Here is a 23,211-nt window from a genome sequence, read left to right on the forward strand (position 1 = left end):
AACAAAAACAAGAAGGGCAAACGGTGACGACACCCCAGATCTTGGAATCACATGGTTTTCTGTTACATAAAGCATCAAGAGAGATTAAAATCTTCACGATTAGGTTTTCAAATCTCAAACAAGTGCATCTGCTTTCAGCAGCGCCGGTTTCTCTAATTCAGACTGCTCCCGCTTTTTGTGAAGCGGGGGATCATTGCTAACAGGTAGCTAATTCTGCTTAAGGCCAGCTGAGTTGTACTATTCCTCAGATCAGAGTCCCAGCACTTAGTGACAGCTGTAATTAGACACAGAACCAATGGCACTGGGTTAGCCCCCAAAAAAATTTACACAGGCAAATCCTACCCCTGCCTGCTATCACCACAAGCACTGGTGACGAGTTACAGACACGATTGATTCATTTGAGCCTTCTCCTGCAGGCCAGATTAAGGTAACTCGTCTGTCCTCCTGAGCCCTGTCTCAATTCAAAGTCCACCTGAATGCCGTGTATTCCTCCTCCCAAACACGTATCACCATAGGGAATTGTGCACTGTAGTATGTATACAACACATCTGACTAACTACAAGCCTACTCGCACAGGTCCCACCACCCAAGACCAATTCAACATGTTCCTTACTCTGTTAGGGTGAAAGCTTTCAGTGCAAACCCAAGTTTACTACCTACAGTGTGCTGTAGAGAAGCAAACAGGATTCACCTTCCTAGTCCATACGTGATCCGGACAGGCAGAGAAACCCCCTCCCCACGGCAGTGGGATATCAAAGCACCACTGCAAGAACCCCAGCCACACAGCGGGGCACGGGCATTGAGGTTACACACTCCCAACAGGCCAAGATCATAAAAATGCAGAAATAAAACCAGAAATTTAACCTAGCAAATATTCCTTGGGTGTACCTCTGACTGCTAAAGCAGTATCAGATGCATTTTCTCCGGTAGGATTCACCTTACAAGACTAAATAGGAAAAAAAAAAGCAGAAGGGCCAAGCAAGGTGGCTCAGTGAACATCTATCTGTTATTCAGCTGCATTTCTGTTGCACCTTGCTATGACATTGATGAGGTGACTCTGATGGCAGCAGAACCAGGTATCGCAGGATAAAAAGAAAACCTAGTCTGGCTCAGGGGAAGGAAGGCACAGGGCAGCAGAAAACCAGCCCCACCTATTTGAATCGACCAGTCCAACATCACATGAAGGGAGTATTTTGGCTAGGAGTCAGGAAGCAAACGGACAGAAATAATGCAATTTCGGGCAGAGGGGGAGTAGCTGCCCACTCCCAGAGCCAAGGGGGAGTTCAGATAACTTAGGCTGGGTATCAGAGCTGCCGTGTGAAGCACTGCATAGTGAGAGGCTTCGTACAAGAACAATTTCTAACAAATCCTACTGATAGCATCACCTTATCTATCACTTATCCTACAGCCTCCCTTGGCATCCTGTACACTCCACAGCTGACTGTAGGATTGCCATCAGTGGCAGCGAGGCTTGACTGAACCTATATCCCACAGAGCCGCACCAACACACGATGGCTTCAGATTTTAAGCTGCCCTTCCCGCAAACCTCTTTAACGTCCTTTTTGCCATCTGTGCTGCCTGTGTTCCCCTCTCTAAAGCTGCACCATTGACATCAGCGAGGAAGACAGCCTTCCTCCTTAGCTACTATGCATACAGTGGTCACAGATGTCCTGCAGGGTGCTTGAGCCAACAAATACACAAGTATGTTGGCATGGGAAAGGACAAAAGCAGCGATGTTAACCTTTTACTTGGACAGTCTCTGCTTCCTCCTTTCCCATTCCAAGATGAGCCCCGTACAGGAGCTCCATCAGCTAGGGGCTGCGTCGAGGCAGTTAAGAACGAGGCCCAGTAAGTATGCACATCTCACCTACAGCATCGCTCAGCTCCAGCGCTGCTCTGACTCAAATCTGGGATTCCTTTATAGTCAGAAGGATGATTAAATGTTAGATTACACGGGGGGAAAAAAATTTCAGAGACCAATCTTTAAGCACTAAATATAATTTATGAAAGATAAATAACCATATGTACTATCAACTCATGCCCACACACAAATTAAAAGATACTGTAAAAAAAAAGTTATCTTTCCATCCTCCTCCTCACAAGCTTATGCCAAAATCCTTGTAATTTGCTCTGATTATTAAAAGAAGTCATGTCAGAGCCAGTCTGAAAAAGAAAGGTGAGTATGTATATATATATATATATACACATATATGCACATATGATGCAGCACTACTGAATACATTCAGCTGCTCTGTCTGGCAGAGAAGCAAGTATGCTGCTGGACTCACAAAGAGAAGCTCCCATCTCTGATAACACTGCGCCTTTCCTCATGCCTCAGCCCCAGTTCTGGCAACAACTTTGCAGTAAAAGCAGGCTTTAACACTCACGAGCTTTATTTAATGCTAATTCTCCAGTTATTATAAGTAAAGCTGTTTCCATACCACCGATCCAAAAGCGCATATTCGTAACTCCAATGCATCCCCTTTTTATTTGGGGTGTTTGTGCCCCAGAGGAGTTCTATCAATTTAATTTGTCACCTTCAAGAAAAACAGCCAAGGATTTGCTTTGTCAGTTACTAGGCTGAGACCAAATTAAATTTTAAAACACAACCACTTCAGAGGCAGGTATTCCGATAACTGCGTGATTTTGCTTGCAACCATGCCCATAAATGTGCCGGTTCTGGTTACAAAGCGTTCAAGTAATTAAAAATATTGCTCAGTTATGTGTAGGTCAACAACTTAGAGGTAATAGAAACCACAACGAAATTGTAAGTCAACTGGATGAACTAAGTGATGGAACATTTTTATTGCTTTGAAAAATAGCCTCTAGCTGCAACTGAAAAAAAGCCTGAAGTACAAGGATCTTCTTTCTTCTGCTGTCACATTCAAGAACTCAGCACCGAGCTATGCTTTCCTTCCTTTGTCCTGAACCATTCTGGCTGTTATATAAAGTGACAGATTGCGCACAGATGAATTATCACCGTGGGTACACTAGGATGTCAGATATGGATAAGTTTTAACATTTAATGAAACAAAAAAAAAAAACACAAGATTTCATGCATCATCGCATCAGGGTACCTAGCTTAACCCCACCTCAAAAGCTGGGATGCCCAAAGGGGGAGGAGGAGACCACTGCGAGACATTTAACTTGCTGTACCCCCCAACAGCTTTGTTTTTAAAAATAATAAAAAAAACAAACACAGAAATACACCAGCTTAGATTCAATCTGAGTGAATTAACCTGGCACCCAGCCAACAACATTAACTGCTCGTGTCAGTCTGAATGAAGTTCAGCACTCGAGCACCAGCTCCTGAGCACGTCACGCACCACCGAGGGAGCTGCCGCACCTCCACGGAGTAAACACTTGGCAGGTTCATTTTCCGTGTACTAGAGGACTTCAGAGACAGCTTGAATAATCTCAACTTTTAACACAGCAAAAAGGCGAAAAATGAAAGGCAAGCCAATCTTTAGACTACAGACATAAAAAGCCCTTCGGTAAAAATGCCTATTTTGCTATGAAGCAGCAACCTAAGTTAAAATTCTGGTGTGAATACCGGTGCTTGATGGAGCAGAACGTACACCAAACAAAGCACTCAAGCCCTTTGCGAAGTTTCAAATTCCCAAGTTTGCAATCCTTCATATATTTCAGAGTTAAAAAAAATTACTAGAACAGAGATTTAAGACTGATTTAAGACACTGGTACAATAACAGTCTCCAAAGACTACTACTACAGAAGTTAAAAATTTATTTTTAAAATTAATTAATTTTAAATTAATTTTAAATTAATTTTAAAATTTACACCCAATTTTTATGCATTCACAGTGCTTACTGTTAGGGGAGACGCTCCAGACACCCTCTGCATTGTAACTTATGTATTTTTTATGCTTTGTTCCCACCCCCACCAACACACACACACACACCTTGATCAATCTTCACGGTGCACTTGGCAAGGAGGGTTTCACAAGGCTGCTCAGCAGAGACGGCAGCACACGAAAACAAACCTGATCTCAGAAAATATTCATTAGAACTCAGCAGCGAAGCAATGTGTGCTGAAATATCAAAGGAAGCGAAACCGACAAGAAGGGGTGAAAAGAACTACAAGAAGCTGTACACAGACATTTGCACCGTAAGGAAAACCAAAGCACCGAAGTGAAAGACAAGTATGTAGATGCCAAGCCTGGGAGGTGCCTCATCCCAAACGCTATAGCAGCAGAAGACACAGCTGGACATTTGCAGGACCTTTGCGATCTTTGTATTTTGGGCTCATGTTATAAATCTATCTTCTCTAACTGCAATTTCTTTCAGCTCACCATTAAGCAACTCAAAAAAAAGAACATGTCTTTAGCTATGAACATCCCATTTGTGCATCTTTGGAATATTGTTTGAAATCCCTCCCAATCATCACCAAGCAATACAGAAGGTAAGCTTTTCAGTGACAAATGAGCGTTACAATTGCACATCACTAACCTGCTGTTCTACATTTGCTTTATATTTTCATGAGAAATACCCATCTAGCCCAGGAAGTGGGCTCCAGGACAACCTAAAAAAGGCAGGCAGGCAAGTTTAACTTTCCTGCAGCATCCTCCTACCTGCCAATCTGCAGCTCCTGCACAAGAAGAGATACCTTAATGCTTAACTCGAGAGAATTTTCTTCTAAGAACTGGTTTAGTTGGTTTCTTTTAAAGAAATTACTCAGGTCACATAGCTGAGACTTTGTAAAACTCTGGCTAGTTAATTCTGATGAGGCAGTTTTGAAGCATCAACCACCCTGGCTGCTAAAGAGAGATGAATTTGAATCTCTGGAGCAGATCCAGGAGTGATTTCTTATTTCCAGAGATTTGGAAGACACCACAAGCATGACAGGGCAGCTGCAGGGAGCCAGTCTCCTCCAAGAACCACAGCGTGCAACGTGAGTGAACGCTTTACCTGCCGCTAAAGGGAAATCACTGAGCTTCTAGCATTTCATCACAGACAAGAACAAAAGGCCTCCAAGCGTGTTCAGAGTGGAACTGTGTCAGTATGACCGATTTATGGCTTTTTGCACTGTGGACATGAGTAAAACCAGAGGCGTTCAGGAAGAAGAGCCTCATCTCTCTTCAGCTTCTCCAGGTAAGACACCTTTCCCCTGGCCACACTATGCTGTCTTCTTCTAAAAAGCACCATTCCCTTTCTTTGCTATAGCACCTGTGAAATCCAAACGAGAAGAATGTGATTAACGAGGAACCTGATTAACGTGGACTGACACAGCACACTAACAGCGGCTCAGCACTTTTTGCTGCAAGGGGTTGTCAGTTTATTTCGTGTGTTACATCAGCTGAATACAAAACAAGTAACTAAGGATTCCTGGATACCAGCTAGACTGCAGGGGAAGGCATCCTCCCCCAGCACTCACGTACACTTGGTTCTTAAGAAAACTTCAGAGTGTGATGAAATTGCCAGTCATACAACCCATGAAATAGAGCCTCGAGGTCAAGGGTAAATTAATTTCAACAGACAAATACGGCACTAAGCAGGACACAAACCTTTCTATTCAGAAGGGCAGCTCCCTGAGGGAGCAGCGGTTGTACCCTCCATACCCAAAACCTTCACAGAACAACTAAACAAATCAGCGTCCTGCCCAAACTGAGGTGCATCACTAGGCGGACTAGCAGCAACCGGTAACAAGTATTCCTGAACACCAGAAGCTCCTCCTTAATACAGGAACTTTATGAGACTAAATCATATCTGATATTGCTTGGGCATTCAGTGATACCCATAAAAGCTTACAACACCGTAGTTCTAACTGAAGTTGGAGAAATAAGAGACAGTAAGAGCTTTTAAACTTTTCAAGAAAAAGGATTGATAATTAAAAGCTTTTTTTTGCTCAACATTTTCACAGGGCGGGAACCATCAGCAGCCTCCCCACAGCACTTTGCCATCCCGACCCCCTTCTTCATTTAGGGCAGAGGCTCTGCAAGGTGAGATGCAGCTGAAACGACTCCCTGAGGTCTAAACCAGAGTCAGTCTGGCTTCTCACCGGTGCCTCCAGGAACTGAAGGCTGCTGGTGCTGAGGCTGCTCAGCTCCTGGACGAGTAGCGGCGCAGGGACTGCAGCAGGGACTTGCCCCACGCACGCAGAAGGAAGAAGGGCGTAACTCACTGCTGAAACGGGAACTACAGCATCTGACACGTGTTTTGCACAGAAACCCTTCTCACATAAATAACTTCCGTGGTGGCTATGAAACTCACTAAAACATGCTGATTTCCACGAAGGTACGTACAAGTTCCTAGATAAAGGGATTTCACAGGACAACAGCAGCAACAAAAGAACACCCCAGGCAGCAAAGTCAACACCTTGCCATTTGGAGCCACTGACATACAGCAAGTTTTTTCCCCCCCCATGATGAATGATTAAGCCCCAGTAGTTCATGTGTCACCAATACCCTACCCCTAAGCGTTTGTTACTTCAGCAGGCATCAGGAGACAGCACTAATCCCGTACCTTCTTATTTTTACCGTGAACATTTAATTCTTACGCAGTTCTTACCCTGTATTTATTTCGGTATTTTTGGAAATTGAATGCATTCAGCACTGTTTATTTCACAAGGACTAAAAAGTCACAACCTTCAATTTTCTGATCTGGCTACGTAACAAAAGCAAGCCGTTCTGAAATTAGCTTCTTCTGACAAACCATCTTCTTCAAACACCTTCTGACTGTATATTTATTTCTTCCCTTATCAGTAAGGAGCACAGAACTGAAGAAAGTCCAGACGTACCAAAATGGCCCTCTTTTAAACCTGAAATTGTGACTTCGGCTCCACAGCCAGCAATTATCAACCCTTTTTCTTGAAAAGAATTGCTCAAATCAGGTAAATAAGAGCTACGGAGGTTATTCTGGGAAGCTAAACACGTAAAGGTTTGAAAGGGTATTACTGTATCTCAGAGGATGAGAGATTATTTTTATATACACTTATTAATGAGACTGAGAAATAAAAGGATGTATTTATAATGAAATCAAGTATTAAGTAACAGAATCATAAGAAAACCACCTAACTACAGACCTGGAGACTAGAAAAAACGTGTCAGTGAACTAAAGACAGACATAACAATGGAATAGAAAGAAGAAAACAGAAATGAAACGGCAAGTGGATGCAGGGAAAGAACAGGGAGAAAAAGTAGCCAGAGAAAATAGCAAGGAGAACAAGGCATTGAAGACAGAAGGGTCAGGAACTGCATGTGGGAGTGAAGAGGATAAAGGAATTATGAGCTAAAAATATCCAAAAGAAAGATAATAGCAGATTTTTTTTTGGTACATTTAATACAACATCTGAAAAATAGAAAGAACATTTCTGGAAACTCCGGATTTTTCGGGGAAAAGCAAAACATAGGAAGGGAAGGATTAAGAAACTAAATCTATGGTAAGTGGTTGCTAAAGCCCTGCAATTTCCCTTGGCAGACCGGCACTTCCAATTCATTACCCAGTGCCATGACACCGCTGTCTTAGGATGACAGCTTTTGGAAAAGGTGAAAATAATGAAAATAGAAGTGTCCAACTCTTTTCCTCTATATAAGTATGCAGAAATATCCAGCCTATTATGACTCTTTCCTTAGTTCATGCTCTAAATGCAGTAGATTAGAGAAACGCTTAAGGTACCCACAGTATAACAGCTGTGTTAGCCAGGATCTTTGAATTGCTCGGCCTACCCCACTGGAAAGGGTGAATGTGGCAGTGCTAGGGTAGCTCATCCCGAAACAGCTCACGCAGCTCTAACCACGCTGCCCGCATTTCATCACCACGCACAAAACCCTCTCTCCCCACGCTATTCCTGCTACCAGGAGCACTGCAGTAGCAGCCCTGGGTTCCACTGCTACAGCCGCTGTCCTTCGGTGGAGGTGAGTTAAACAGCGCGGCAATTAGAAGTAAAAAGCCTGCCTACACCTGCCTTTCCATGATCACAACTGAGTCAGTCACAGCAAGCACGGGGATTTTCAAGAGAACGGCTCTGTGTGAGCTCCAAATAATACAGCATCATTTTCGTTCCACAGGGAGGGAGGGAGGGAGCGAGCAGGCGTTAGAGTGGGGAGGACAGGCAGGCAGGCAAAGCTCGCTTACTGACACATTCACATTTCATTCTTAGTTAATAATAGCCAACACTTGATAATGCTCAACAAAAAGAACACCAGAAGAGGTAAGGACTATAGGTTCCAAATGCGCTCCAGAAGTCTGTACTTTTGGCTTCTGAATATCAATTTATCAAGTTATAAGAACCGAGAGTTCTTGTTTCCAAGATGCCTGAAAAAAATCGAAGTTTATTACTTTCTCCTTCAGTGAGCAGTTCAATATCCCATTAAACATTTGTGGTGAGCCCTGTTGGTACATACGTACGGACCTAAGTCCAAGGATGTAATCTGCTCAGGCATTCATGTCAACAGGCTTTCCACTGACAGAAGCTGAACTCCATGTTTTAATAAGAGCCACGAACACAGCTAACAAGACAAGTTAAATTACATTCTTTTCCTCTCACCCCGTTAATGTATTCCACTATTGTATTTCACAACGGGCTCCAATTAATGGCTGCGAAAAGTTCTCCTACTTCATCCTGCCCACATGTTCCTGCCTTCCCCTTCGCATCGGATCTGATGGAAAAACTAATCTACCGAAGATTACCTGCTATATACCATGCAGACAATACAAAAGTGAAGGCAGAAATGAGGGGCTGACAGAGGGGAAAGAGGGAATATATTAACATTATTAATTCTAGGCTAATTTCCCCTTCCTTACACGTACGCACACCAACCACGCTATCAGGGTAAAGTCCTCCAGAACACACTAGACATGAAGCACTAGCACCAGAAAGCAAGCATGGATGATTTTTTGTCTATTTATGTGTAAGGAGGATTCGGGGGTGGGTCAGGAAGAATAAGAAAAGCAGATAAGGAAGGAAATATTTAGGACATTCTCCCGGCTAATCTTCTCTTCTAACGATACCTGCCATTGCAGGGGGATTGCCCTGTCCCAGTCTGCAGCTGAGTGTGTGCAACATCTGATTAAAGATTCATTGCGTGCTGCCAAGCAAAGGGTATGCTCAGTAAATATTGATATAAACAGACTGATATTTACCTGTGTCAGAAGATTATCAGAACAGTTGAAGAACCACATTCCAAAGAAGATAAGCAGGCAAACAGGCAGAAAAAAACAGCAGAAAAGAGAAAAAAAAACAAAGTTATAGTCAAAGCTATAATATTGAAGAGAAACATAACAGCAAGCACAATTAACATGAAGCCTGTTGAATACTTCAGGGTTATTTGACAAGTGACTGAATCATCTGCACCTAGGAACAAAGAGGTATTGGCACTGACATTATCCAAATATTTTTACTTGAAAAATATAGTTAAGTCAGATTTGTCAGCTATGATACTGTTCAGTCCATTCAAAGGAACCCTTCAAGATAAGCCCATTGTTAACAGGGAACAAAAAAGTCTGCTTGCAATATTACTGAAATAAGTCTGTGTACTGTGTGTCAAGGTGTTTCCTCGAGGTGTTTCCCAAAGCTTCCTTTAGCATAGGCAAGGTTCGGTGTCTAGAGGGCAGAACCCAGCCTAAGGCACTTTGTCCCTACCTCTCTCCCCACTAGAGAGAGAAGCAGCCCAACAAAATAAATCTCCCTGCACCAAAGCTGGCTTTTAGGAATATCTTTCCCTCCTATAAAGCAGTTTTTTCAGTGTCCAGCATAATCTAAACTCTGAAAGGGAAGACCTTAACAGACAAAAAAAACACCAAAAAAATCAGTTCAATGGACTGAGTGAAAACTTTGGAAGGCAAAAGCCATTAGGCACAGCACCTAATGGCACTCCAGCAGGTAACTACAGATTGTGCCACAGAAGTCACAGGCTTTCTCCTCCTATGCTTTGTTCTCCTGGTTTCTAGTCCATCCACTTCTTCCCCACAGCATTTCTGTCCTTTCCCCCTTGATTTAGTAGACTGTGGCATACTAAATTTTCTAGGTCTTCTTCACATCCCAGAAGACACATTTGGTAATCACCTTACAAGCTTAAAGGAAACAAAAGACAAAGAGCTGAGGGTGAGGGCAATGGATACCAAGTGTACGTAGTTCATCTGAGCTACTGATGTCACTAAAGAATGGAGAAAGTGTTTTTTTTTCCTTTTTTTTTTTTTTTTTTACTAGCACACTGTATGAAAAGTTGGGACAGCCCACAAGAACAGATCTATCTGGTACCTTTAAGAAAAGCCACAGGTAACAGGTAAAAAGAAATATCACTACTTGTTATCCTACACTGCAGACTAACCCTAAAACCATTTTAGGTTCAGATCTTTTACACTCAGCTCAGCAGCTGTCTCAGCAGTTCCAAAAAGCGCTCACAATTTTTTTTTTTTTTTTTAAGGGCAACAGGAATTAGTGGAATAGAAGGATTCTGATTTTTAAAGATCTGGACCTTTGTTACATTGCAGAACAAAAGCTATTTGAAGAATCTGGAACCTTACAGTCTTCATTCTGTTTCATCACTTGTCTCAATTATTTCCCTGACAACCTGAATTAAGAGGAAATTAGAGAGCTTTCAGTCTCAAATTGCTGCTCATGTGGTAAAGAAAGCTTTTACTAGAATTAAATGCTATTCCACAAAACACATCCTCACTTTTTTTTTTTTAAGTGAGGCTGCTCATGCTGACTTGAGCCTCCCTGCATTCACCGGTCAGGTTGCTGCTTTTCTCCTTCAAGGCCCGTATTATGTAATAGCTCAGCTGCCTACAAAATTATATATCGCCATACAAAAAGCATGAAAAAAATCTTTTTTTGCTACGCGCTCCTCTAAGTGTATAAAAACCAACTTTATTTTTATTCTTTACTTCTGCATCAGCTTGATCGCGTAGCAAGACGAAATTGTCACTGATACCAGCGGACACAAAATAACTCAGCTTTTAAAATAAACTACCCTTTGACCACATGCACAACCTTTGAGGCAAACCGAGGAGGTAACACGCATATTTTTATGCTTCCTCACAGCACACTGCGCACAAAAATGGGAATCAGCAGTGCACAAGGCTTATGCAACCAGAAACTCCCCAGCCTTGCTGCAGCACGGCTGAATGCTGTCCACTGAGCTTGCCCCTGAAGGCCTCCTTACAGTGCGCAATTAACTTCTACAGTCATGCTAGGGCAGCAAAGTCTTCTTGTTTCCAGCTGGGAACTCGAACGAGATAAAGAGGTGTAAGTATAGATAACACAATTCACCTATTTTTTTCCCCCCAAGCATCACATAATTTGGGAGTGTTATTCAACTGCAACAATAATTAAGACTGCCCAATTGAGAGCAGCATACCTAAGAGAGTTCTGTTGAAATATGCTATGCTACTGATAGCACAGCCTTGGCTAAAAATAACCTGGTCCTGACTTTACTGAAGCCCTTTCTACCTTTCCTACCTCTTCTGCTTCCCTCCTGGGCTTGGAGAGACATCCGCTCCTCTCAGTGGTGACTTCTCACTGGGGGCTTAGCTCTGAATGACTTCAAAGTTAAAAGCTAAGTATAAATGAAATTTAAAATTGAAAGTCCTGAAGCTGGACTCTGAGGAATCATTCCACAGAAAGGCGAAACAATCACCATCATACATACAAGCAAAATAGCCAGATTTGCTGCAGAGAAAAAGCAACGTTAATGCCATTAGCTACCTCCTCCAGGTCCCTGAATAGAAGCCCAGGTATAAGGTCACCTGAAAGCTCCAGCATCCTGAGCAGCACGTCACCAGATTGCCACATGCTGGACTATGTATCCCTGAAGGTGACATGGGCGCATTGCTCCCCACCAAACCCCGCTGCTGTCTTCAGTGCACGCAGGCACGGGTGACTGCTGACCGAAGCCGGCACGGCTCCTCCCGGCTGTCAGATGCTCTTAATCCTGTTTCTACCAAAATACATCATTTAAGCGTAAAACCCGAATCAATGGCTCAGAAAGCTAATAAAGCTGCTCTGAGGGACGAGGCCGCAGGGTTTTGGTTTATTTTCCGCCGCAGCTCCGAGGCCGGGGGAGCAGGGCCCAGGCGCGGCCCAACCCCGCCACCTGGCGGCCGCGGCCGGGGGAGCCGGGGCCGCCAGGGAGCGCTCGGGGACCGGCCTCGCCTGGTGCCTGGCGCCCCTCCGCGGCCGGCCCCCGCCAGGTGGGAGGCATACAAATATTTTTATATATATATATAAAAAATATAAAAATCCGCCTTAGCAGGAGGTAAGGAGAAGGGAGAGGCGAGGCTCGAGCCCCTCGGGTATCCTGGTCACCTCAGAGCTCGCCGCGCCCGGCCCCTGACACTGCTGCCAGCCCCTCTCTGCCACCTCACACAGCCCGCTGAAGCTGGCTCGGTAGCAGAGGGAAAACACACAGAGAATATCCCAGTGGAAAACTGGCAGGAAAAAACCTGAGGAAGCGTTTAGGTGCCCGTGGGGGTGCCCCTGTGACTGAGCCCCTCTCGGTAAGGCACCGAGAAATAGGATGTGGGTGGCTGCAGGGCTCAGGTACGCTTTCCTACACTTTCAGGACTGTAACACAGCTCAGGGACCAGAAATGCGGTGGCTTTCAGAGTAAATGTTTAAGGAGGAGCCCCCACAAACGTCCCCCTGGCTCTAAGGTTAGGAAGCCATGGCAGCTTCGAGTCCTAGGGGCTGACTTGCAGAGGCGCAAGGAGAGTGATCTGAAACAGGCTGGGAGCTCACAAGGTTTTTCTTGGGTGAGTTGAACAAAGGTAACAAAACGCTTCCTTCCCTCAATCCTCTGATCCGTGACAGGCAAGGGGAGCAAGATACTGGTGCTGATGAAAGGAAAAAAGAGCATTACATTTTATGGAGGCATAACCGAGTAAGAGACACCTTGTTCTCTTCCCCTTTCAAAATACTGGCGACAACATTTAAAACTGATTTTTTTCCCCCACTGCAAAGCCAATGTCCCTTCTAGACTAAATTAACACTTAGACTAACTAAACTCCTCCAAACATATTACTTTCTATTGCTAGGAGGTCATTAGCTTACCCACAACAAAGCACATGCCCACGGTGTTGCAGCTTTATTGAGAAATGACCCTTATCCTTTGAGCCAGATTCACAAGATACAACAAAAATAACTCGTTGTTTTAACAGAGGATGCCAAAGGGTCACTGTGCTCCCCGTCAGCACACCTGAACTTGTTCTCTGGCAGTTACCTCTGAGCAAATATTAAGGCTGCAAGATGTCATGCACTGGGACCCTGAATTCCTGCCACTATTCCCAGGGACGGAATAACTCTGAGCTGAACCCAGCTTGTGAAAATACACACAGGTACGTACACACACAGGGCTGGTATGTCAGAACAGCCAGATTTTAGGGAATCTTAATTTGAGAGTGTCTACTGCTAAAATACCAGAATGCACTTTTACAATCAGATTTCGTGTTTCTTAAAAAAAAACACTTCCTTACAAAAAACAGCAATCTTAAAAGAAGTACTCCAACACACAATCATTTCCACCATGCTGGTATCTATTCAGTGTTTCTCCCTTTACAAAGACCGAAACAGTTGCGGGTATTGGTCTCCCCTCCCCTTGTTTTTTTTTTTTCCCCCCGTTTGTTTGTTTTAATAGAGCATCAGCCAACATGGCAAAGACTTGTTCTTCAACTGCCAAAAGCATCACTCGTGCAAAAGTGATGTCAGCACTGCTTTGTTAGGAAGCTGGCCTCCTCTCTGAAGAGGCAGAACACACACATTGCCAGGTCAAGCATTAATGGCAACTATTGTTAGTTTACTCAGCCCAGCAGCGTGACAGCTCGTAAGACAAGGCAGCATCATTAAAGATGATCTGGGATCACCTCGAACTGAATCACCCCACTCACTTCTGGAGCTCCATATGCCCAGGAATCCAATTCACAAAATGCAAGTGACTGAGGACATCACAGAGGTAACAATACACAACAAGACCAAACCATGACCTGTTGGGGCTCCTGTACCCCCTTCTAAGCTGACTCACCTCTACACGCACAGAACACGGTATTCTGCAGAAAGCACTGCCCGCAAGATTGTGAACTCGATGGAAAACAGGCATTTTATAAAATCTACACTTCCAGATTTAGTAATCAACTGTCATAACAGAATTTTGACACAAGTCTGAATCTTTTGTTATTGTGCCAAGCTACAGTTTTGTCTACTATTGTATTTCCAATACTGCATGTAGATTCCATGCGTTTTCTGGTCAAGACTGTATTTATCATTTTAATTATTAAATCAATATTTTATTCAATTATTTCAATGAATTGCCTTAGCTTCCCTAAGTACTCAAGTAGCTGAGTGCTCTGCTACCATCTACTTTGGATGAAGTTACAAGAACACTCTGAAAAAAGACCTCAGCTGGGATACACTGGAAAACATGGGGCACAGGAAACAGGAATACTGAAGTACAAATATTCTTAATTGACCAAATAAATGCCTTTTGCTGGAGGCTTGACAAGTCAGAGAACTGAAGTTTATACCTTCAATGTACGGGAACAAGTAATGACATGGCAGACCAATTTAAAAAAACAATCATGGAAATTAGCTGAAATGCAGGCTTCGGAAACCACTAAGTGAAGTGCAATGTAGCACAAAGTAGTCTGGTACCACCAACCAAAGAATAACAAAAAAATTAGCTTGGAAAGGTTCTCTATCTAGACCAACCTCCTGCTCAGATGAGGGTTAACTTCAAAATTACATCAGGCTGCTCATGGCCTTCCGAAGCAATTCAACAAGACAAGACAGAACTCAGAATTCACAAGCACTACTGCCCCGGCAAGACCACCACAACGCTCAAGAGCACTCAACAGAAGAATGGTGCAGACCTTACAAAGGCCTTGCAATTTAGATCAGCAAAGGCCGCATGCTTGCGATCGCCCTCCAGGAACTAAAACAGAGTAAGTGATTTTCTGAAGCAGCAGAAAGAAAAATAAAACATTAGATGAACTTGCAACTGGTTCCCGAAATATTTTAACTCCAGGATATGAGAAGCGGGAGAGACTGTATGGCCCACGAAAAACAGTTCCAGGAGTACAGCAGACAACTCCTCAGAACATACCTTATATTAAGTTATATTTTAAAAATTACGTCACCTATTTGGCTTCTACACTCCGGGTTGGAAGCCAAGCCACAATCGCAGCTCTCCAACAGCAGTAGCCTTCAGTATGTGGCACACAGTTCCTTATACCAGCTGAAGCTCAGGCTAGCCTGAAAAATGAAAGCACAACCAACCCTTCTCCCTTCCTGGTTGTTTTTAAGGAAGAAAGCCACATTCCCTCGTTCTTCCACTGGTGAGGGCAAATAAGGCAACAGCTGAAGAGAACAAGAAGCTCAGCCCATGAAACCTTTTCAGACGGGTACAAATTGAATCTGAACTGCAGACAAAAATCAAAGTGAAAGATGACAGTGAAAGGAGTACCAAATACATCCATCATACAGAAGGTACTTGGTTGTACTGTACTGTCCCAGGTGACACCTTGCTTGTGTGCCTTACAAATGTAAATCCAACCACGTTCCAGCTCCAAACCACCCAGAAACCCCAAGAACTGAAGACAATATCACCATCATGCTAATAAGGTCCGATTACATACGTAGGAACAACCGTCACAAACAGTTTTCTGGGGTGCAGACAGCATTAAAAGAAGGCTATGTTCAAACTGGCAAGAGATCCTATCAAAAAAGCAACCCCAAGAAACTGAACCAAAACATTAATGCTCTAAAGACTGCTGCAGACTTAAGACTAAGTAGAATCCAATAAAAAAAAGTCTGATTAGCAGGTAACTATAGGTAAGATTAAGAAAAACAAGGCAGGCACAGATAAGATCGCTTTGGTCTTCGCTTTACATTCAAAGACTGCCAATGAATCTGCATGAATTTCATACACTTTGTGAAAGCAGCCATTTTACCATCACAAGACTTGCACGAAGTCCAACAACTGCATAACTTGGGACTACTTTGCTCATATTCTGCAACTAGGTGAACCACTGATTCAGTCCAAATGCGTAGATTAAGGCTGCCTGAATTAAACCACCGTTAACAGTTTGTTCAAGTGTGAAGATACATATTTAATGAAGGTACTCAGAATATTTACTACATATTTAACTCAGAAGGTACTGCTTTCTACAGTCACTTCTGGAACCTGAAAAGAAAATAAAGCAGAAAAAAAGAACAGAAACATTGAAAATTAAGATGTATGGATGAATGATTACTAATACCTATAGAGAAAAAGCACAGAAGAAGGCAGGGTAAATGCTACATTAAGAGTACAAGACAAATCCCCAGCTAATTTATAACCTTGTATCACCCCATTTATCATTATTCTCAAACTGCCTATGTTAAGCAACAACAATTGAGTATTTTTGAAGTCCATTAAGATCCAGTTACGGTTTGAATGCCAAATGCTCTTGCCTGCACTGACAGACAATAGTAACCACATGCTTAACTGAAGTATTTTTCTATAGTTTGAGAGTTAGAGAAGATTGATGTTTCCACAGTTTCAGTAACCTGATGGTCAGAAAAGTTATGATGGAAGGATATTTTTAATGCCAGAAACTGTACTCCACACTGAACTCTAACAGCAAGGTTAAAGACATGCTAGAAATGTTTGCAATACATGTTTGCAGAGGTTAAGAATAGCCCAAAGATAAGCAGTTGCCTAAACTTGGCAGTTATGAACTGGGACTCTACACAGGCACAAAACATTCTTGTGATGCTCAGACTCATTTGTTCTCAAACACTAACTGTCCTGGCTCCAAAGCCACACAAAAGTTTAATGAGGTGACAATCCCCTGTTGTAACAAAGTTTTGAGAGATTCAGGTCACAGAGGGAAAATAAAAAAAGTCTTTTGACACAAGAGGAACTCACTGAAGAGACTGAGATAACAGGTGCTGGGAGCTGGGTTTTTCCCCCCCAACAAGATCAAAATCCCCCCCGAACATTAAAACAGAAGGCACATACACAATTTTTCTGATACCAAGTGTATTTGACCCTTGAGTCTTGGGAAGGACTTAACCTCTGATTAACCCCTTCTTTTCAGGGCAGACACCCCTCTCAATTTCTTTTCCCAAAGCTCTCTGGAGCTAAAATCATCACGAAGCAGCCTTACCTTTATGTGTAAACTGAATTAAAACCACATTTCGAGGTGATGGCTTGGTAGAGAGTAACAGTGCACGTAACATTGGCCACAGTGATGCCTGCCTTTCATCAACGTGACTGGCACACTGACTCTGTCATCATTAAAAGCACAGAACTTCCCAGAGCATTTGTGGAAAATATCAACTTCTACAAGCTTAGCTTTTTGTTTGTTTGTTTTTTAAAAATCTCTAATGCTATCTATACCATTTCTCCTGAAGCTATTGTAATCCTACAGCTACTGGAAAAAAAAACATTAAGTCATAGAACCAATTAAAGAATTACCTCTGCCCAAAACGACATCCACTTTATTTACAGTGAAACGTGCAGTTTTATTTGACATTCCCCTTTCAAAAGTAAAGTATACTTAAATCTGGGCTGTACTAGTACAAGCAAGCCTTATTTCAACTTAAAATTTGATCTAAAAACATCCATAAACACCCTGAATACAGACACACTAGCAATAATTTAAGTAATTGTACCTGCCTGTTCTTTATTCATTTTATCACCATGTAGCTTAACATCTAAAGGGCCACTTAGTTCAAATGTTCCCATATTAGAAAGCTGTACTGAATCACTTTTCAATCAACTCTAATTCGACAGGGACTCCTCCCTAGAATTGGTGACCACTCTCTGAAAGCACACCATGCACAAGTAACTGGACAGTCTGCACCTAGGTTAGTCAGATGCAATAAAATGCTTTTATTTTTCCTTTTTTCTTTATACATTCTTTGGAGGAAGTAACCAGGTTTCCATTAGTTTTAAAAGGAAACCCAGGAACAACAACAGGCTTTTTTGAAAACCAAAAGTGATCTCTGAAAACAAAGAGGATTCTATATTCAGTAGAACAGTCCTGCTTTGCATCAAAATACGAGTCCATTAGATCATCATTACATTGCACAATCATCAAGAAAATGGAACTTCCAGATAATAAGTGGCATATGCAGACAACAATCTGGGTATTTCCTCACCGTGTGCAAGAGACAAAAGTTAAATGATCAAAAATTTCAGAGGCTGTACCTCAAAAACTGTCTCACATACGGCACCCAGAAGAAACCGAAGACTTCATTCTCCTCTAAAAGAGCTCCATCTCAGAGTTAAGGTGGCTGTGGGTACCACCATAGATAGTGGTTTAGTTACTGGAAATAAAACATTGCATCTAGTTTAAACTAGATGGAAGACTTGTTTTATTCCTCACTATCTGTCCAAATCTGACTCTCAAACAATAACTAGCTATAATCCTTACAGATTAGCTAATAAACATGCCTACAGAAAACACCAGAATTAGGAAAATAGACAGCAAAGTTGGAAAGGCAGAGCTGTAAAAACATTCAAAAGACACCAAGAAGAAGAAACCATCATTGACACAAGATATTTAAAATTATGTCTCCAGAAAAAAAATCTCAAACTTTTGTTCTTTTCTTACCCTAAAGAACATAAAAAGAGAGCATCTCATTTAGCTTCCCCCCCCACACCCTGTATCATGGGATACAAGTTTCATGTTTTCATCTAGATAATTACTACTTTAATCTTTCTGAATAGTCTCATCCATTTCCAGCTGAAATTGATTCATTTATTAACTTAAGATGGAAGGATTTGGGCTTCGAGTCATTAAGTATTTCAGAAATATAGGTTAGCCTATCTATAATTAGCATTCCTGATGATTTAAGCATGGTCTGATGATTACTAAATTCATCATCTTTAAATAAACACTTCTGACTCAGCAACAGTAGAATAGAGACATTTTCATCAACTAATTTAGCTTAAGATTTTTTGGCAAGCAAGAATAGGAAAGAACTGATAGCTTTTTATATAAGATCAGCGAAGGCAGGAATAGGCACGCAAGTATGTTAGCAAGGAACAGGGAAAATATTATCATGGAAAGGAATCCAGAATCATCGCAGACAATTGTTCCCATACTCCGATGTTTTGCATTTTAAAGTGAGTAATCAGTAAGCAGACACTACATAGACAAAAAAAAGTCCTTATCTAAATATTCAGGTAAGGGATCTACCCTTTTTTTTTTATTATGATTAAATGCTAACATGCCTTAGAAGTCAAGTTCTATCTTGTAGAAGCTATAACACAATATACAATGGAAAATACTTATTTTGGTACTTAGTGGTCAAAGAGGATGAGGCTAATGACTTCTGAATTAAAGATTTAATCCTATAATGGAACCACAGTGCTCAGTTGCTGAGGATGAGCAGGATTCATCTCAGCAAGTCACCTGCTAAGCAAGTCAGGAAACAATATAAAATTTAAAAGTGCCATGTATCCATATGGGAAGAACGGATAGAACAAAGACTCAAAGGACATGTACCCAGGAAGATCCTCAGCAAATAGCCAAAAAAATCTGTTCCCAGAATTAGTTCAGTAGTTCAGAACTGGGACGTTCCCACACCTCTCAGAGATCCACCCCATATAAAGGCCAGATAGAGAACTCCACAAGACAGCTGAAGCACAAGATCATCTTATTTACAACACACTGTGCCACACAAGGCCAAATACCACGCTTTCTAAACACCCACAGAAAGGTTTTTCCAAGATGCGTGTGAACCTTCCCATCAGTGTATTGATAACACACATACACCCCGATAATTACAGAAGACGAGCCACTCAGCGTATCAAGCTCTGAAGTCTGTTTTGTCTACAGACTCCTTGGAAACTCGGTTTGCATAACACATTCTTTCCAAAAGTCTCCTCTGCTGAAATAACTATATTTTTTTCTTTTCTTGAAGATAAGGCAGTTCACTTTTAGTTTCTAACTTTCAATTATTTTTTTCCATCTAAAACGGAGCAGATGGCCCTTCCATTTCTACATGGCATGCAAACACACGCAGCCACCCTACAGATTCTACCTGAAGGCAATTCTTCCCAGATTCAGGATCCCTCTCTGCTTTTGTGTCCTATTGATTTCTTTATTCCACACTAAGATATCGGAGACCTTTAACTCTCTTTTCTGGTGTTACATCAGTCTTCAGCTACTAGGCTGAATACCATTCCTCAAATAGTACGAGCCATTCAGTTTTTGCTTGTTTGTTTGTTTTTTTACCAGTACATACACACAAAGCAAACACCATTCCCCCTTTTTCTACATCAGTTTGCACAAAATAGCTGGGACTCTAAAATGGTGCTTTAGTGTCTATCTTGAGTTTCTCCAGAGGACTCTGCTTTAAAAATAAAAAAAGGACTTCCTGAAGGTGACAAGTGCATCTGTACCAGGTACGAGGATATGGCTGCCTACAATAGCAACCTATTTACACAGTCCCTGTGACACTTTCAAACAGCCTTGCAGCAAAACATGTGAGGCTCCACGCAGCACAACAGCATCAAACATTTATTCACGGTACCTTTCCACTTTTCCCGGTTTTTGTCTGACGTTTCTACTTCCTCCAGCCAAATAGGTGGCTGAGAGAATTCACCAAAGCAAAACGTTTGAAAAGCTGTCAACTTGTGTAAGATTAAACAATATCGCTAAGAATAGTTTAAGTATTTAGGCCTTATGAATAGTGGCTTTTGTTCAGATTAAGTTTTTGATGCCGTTAGGGTGATGCTTATTGCAGGTTAAATATGATTTGCAACCTGCACTAAGTCAGAATAGAAGACTAGCCCAGAAACTGCAGACACTTGATTGCAAGCTGCTCCCACCTGGATTTCTGTATTTTTCCATGGGGAAAGCACACAGGGAAAAGTCTTCAAGGCCAAATTTGGGACCCTGAATTTTGCCTAAGCAGTTTAAAAAATGAGTTTAAAAATAACAAGCTTTAATAATAACAACCAAGTGACAATATGGTACCAAACAGACCCCATTACCAGTTTGAAAAGCCACACAGAGGTCTAGCAGGGGAATGATGCTGCTGAACACAGCATGCCCATTTGAAGTGTTATTCTAAAGCAGGTTTTGAACATAAATAATTTATAACTAACTTTGTTTTCCAAATGGTGACACCTCTGACTTTCTAAAAGCCACAGTGTCCGCAAATCCTTGCATTAAAATCATTTTCCATTTTTCTACTTGCGTAGTATTTAAAACACTACCACATTCCTTACTCTCTATGCTTTTTACCAGCACAGTCTATCTGAAAAGCATAGTCAGTACCTTCTGAAGTGGTCTCAGACATTCAGTCTGAGATTTAAAAGGCGAGAGACACCGAGCATCTCCTCTCAGACTCGCGTCCCTCCGCGAGGAGCTGCTGACTCCAGCAGCTTGACACTAGCTGCTGGCACTCAGAGCCCCATACACACACAGGAGGCGGCCCTGTACCCAAGGAAGCAATTAAAAATGTTTTAACGAGAAGACAGGCCAGACTGCACTGACCAGGGCACTGCGTGGCCAAACATACAGTCCAGCCACCCGCTTACACACAACCAGCCCACTTTCTCCCTTTAAATTCCCCAGCTGTCCCCAAAATCACCCTGATCCCTCCCTTTCCCCACCTTTGGTCCTTCCCCTCAGCACCCTATGCCGAGTTGTGTGCACCCCAAAACTTCTCCCCATGTCCCACAGGGACTCCCTCCCGCGGTGACCCCACCTGCCCTTCCCAGCCCCATTTACTCATCGTGTGGCTGCCACCCAGGTCCCCGGGGCTGACGTCTCCGGTGGCAGCCCTGGCAGGACCCAGGTCAGGGGGCTCCTGCCTCCCACGAGGTTCCTGGGGTTCCCCTGCCTGCTGCTATGCCCTTGGGTTTCTCTGCGTGTGTGGACACAAGCCCTTCAGTGACATAACTCACCACCCATACATTTCCAGCCTGCACATCCAAAGCCATTCCCCGAGTATTTATCAAAGTCCTGAAAATAACATTTCGAAGTTCACAGCTGAGGCGTTCGGAAAATCATCATGTTCGCCACTTGCCTCGAGCTGGTGGCGGCGACAGATTAAAAAACACAAGCACATCATTTATCAGATTCACCTACTCGAGTTGTTGCTCTTAAGTGTCAGGTGCTTGCCCATGTGTAATCCCAATAAGCGTTTTCCAACAGTTATCAGGACACTTAGGTAATACAAAAAGCACCGCATACCTTGTTGACCATATCACATTATATTTGCTCTATAAACACTCAGGACTGTTAATGTTATTGCTAAGCAACTGGGCTATCTACCAGGCACTATTTGCATAGCGCTGTCTATCAGCGAACAAATGATTTTGAACTGTTTTAATTCACAACAGAATTACACGTGTAGCTAACGCCAGGCAGATGTTTGGTTTTTAAGCTTTTGAGAAATTACCTAAATCTGACGACAAAAAAAAACTCATTCACCACTAGTATTTAAAAGATTGGAACCATAAAAAGATGGAAAAATATGGGAGGTTTGGGTTGTATGGGAGATGACAGTTGAAGTTTTAATTATACAGCAGCCCTGCAAGGTAGGTAAAACAAAACTAAGAAGACGTTACCTGGAATTTGCAAAGTACCATTTTATGCCTAGAATGCAAGACATCTCTCGCTTTCCCTACTAGCTTTCCTCATGGTTATAACAGCTGCAAAGATGCAAATCTGTTCATGCACAAAAGGAAGAAAAAAGATACTTAGAAAATGGAAGAGGAACAGAAAGAGGAAGCAGGGCAGTGCTGCTCATGTTACAGCTGAGAAGCTGTTCCCTTCCATCACCTCCCACTTACTACTTTCTCCAGTAACCCTAATTCTGTCCTTCCCCACCCCAACACCTGAGGCGATGGCTGTTCCAAATCCCTCTTCATTTCCATGTTTTGTTCTGAAAAGCAGAGATAACCTATATAAAAAAATGCAAATCAATAACCTCAGTGTTCCCAAATTATTCAGTCCCAACGACATACTTAACACCTGGCGATACAGCTACTATTACTGAATTACACACACTAATGCTCCTTCCCCAAGTTTCACTGATGTGCAAGAAATTCTACCAAAATCCATATTCTGGGAGCAATGAGCTTGGCCAGACAAGCTGAACGAGGCAGCACCCTCAACATCTGTAGGGGCAAAGAAGCCAAGCTCTTACAGTGCTTACACAGCGAGCAAAGTCTTCATGGTCGAATTTTAGCCCTGAAGATCAGACGTAGCAAACAAGCTGTGCTCTTGTCACCACGATGATAAATTGAAACCC

The 23,211-nt window shown here is 42.5% G+C and overlaps 1 protein-coding gene across 3 annotated transcripts in view; it reads right to left on the minus strand.

Annotated features, from left to right (window-relative positions):
- The window catches only part of TSC22D1 (TSC22 domain family member 1), an 86,867-nt gene that overhangs the window by 14,430 nt on the left and 49,226 nt on the right, over positions 1-23,211 (minus strand). The window contains exon 2 of one of the 3 annotated variants that reach the window (XM_040541654.1): positions 5,081-5,183. The exons of the other annotated variants lie outside the window; for them this stretch is intronic. Within the exon in view, the coding sequence (XP_040397588.1) occupies positions 5,096-5,183 (88 nt within the window). The 3' untranslated portion in view covers positions 5,081-5,095. Of the gene's footprint in view, positions 1-5,080; positions 5,184-23,211 lie in introns of those variants that run through there. 3 annotated transcript variants of the gene reach the window in all.

The sequence above is a fragment of the Cygnus olor genome, chromosome 1, assembly GCF_009769625.2.
Source record: "Cygnus olor isolate bCygOlo1 chromosome 1, bCygOlo1.pri.v2, whole genome shotgun sequence".
Taxonomy (NCBI): Eukaryota; Metazoa; Chordata; class Aves; order Anseriformes; family Anatidae; genus Cygnus; species Cygnus olor.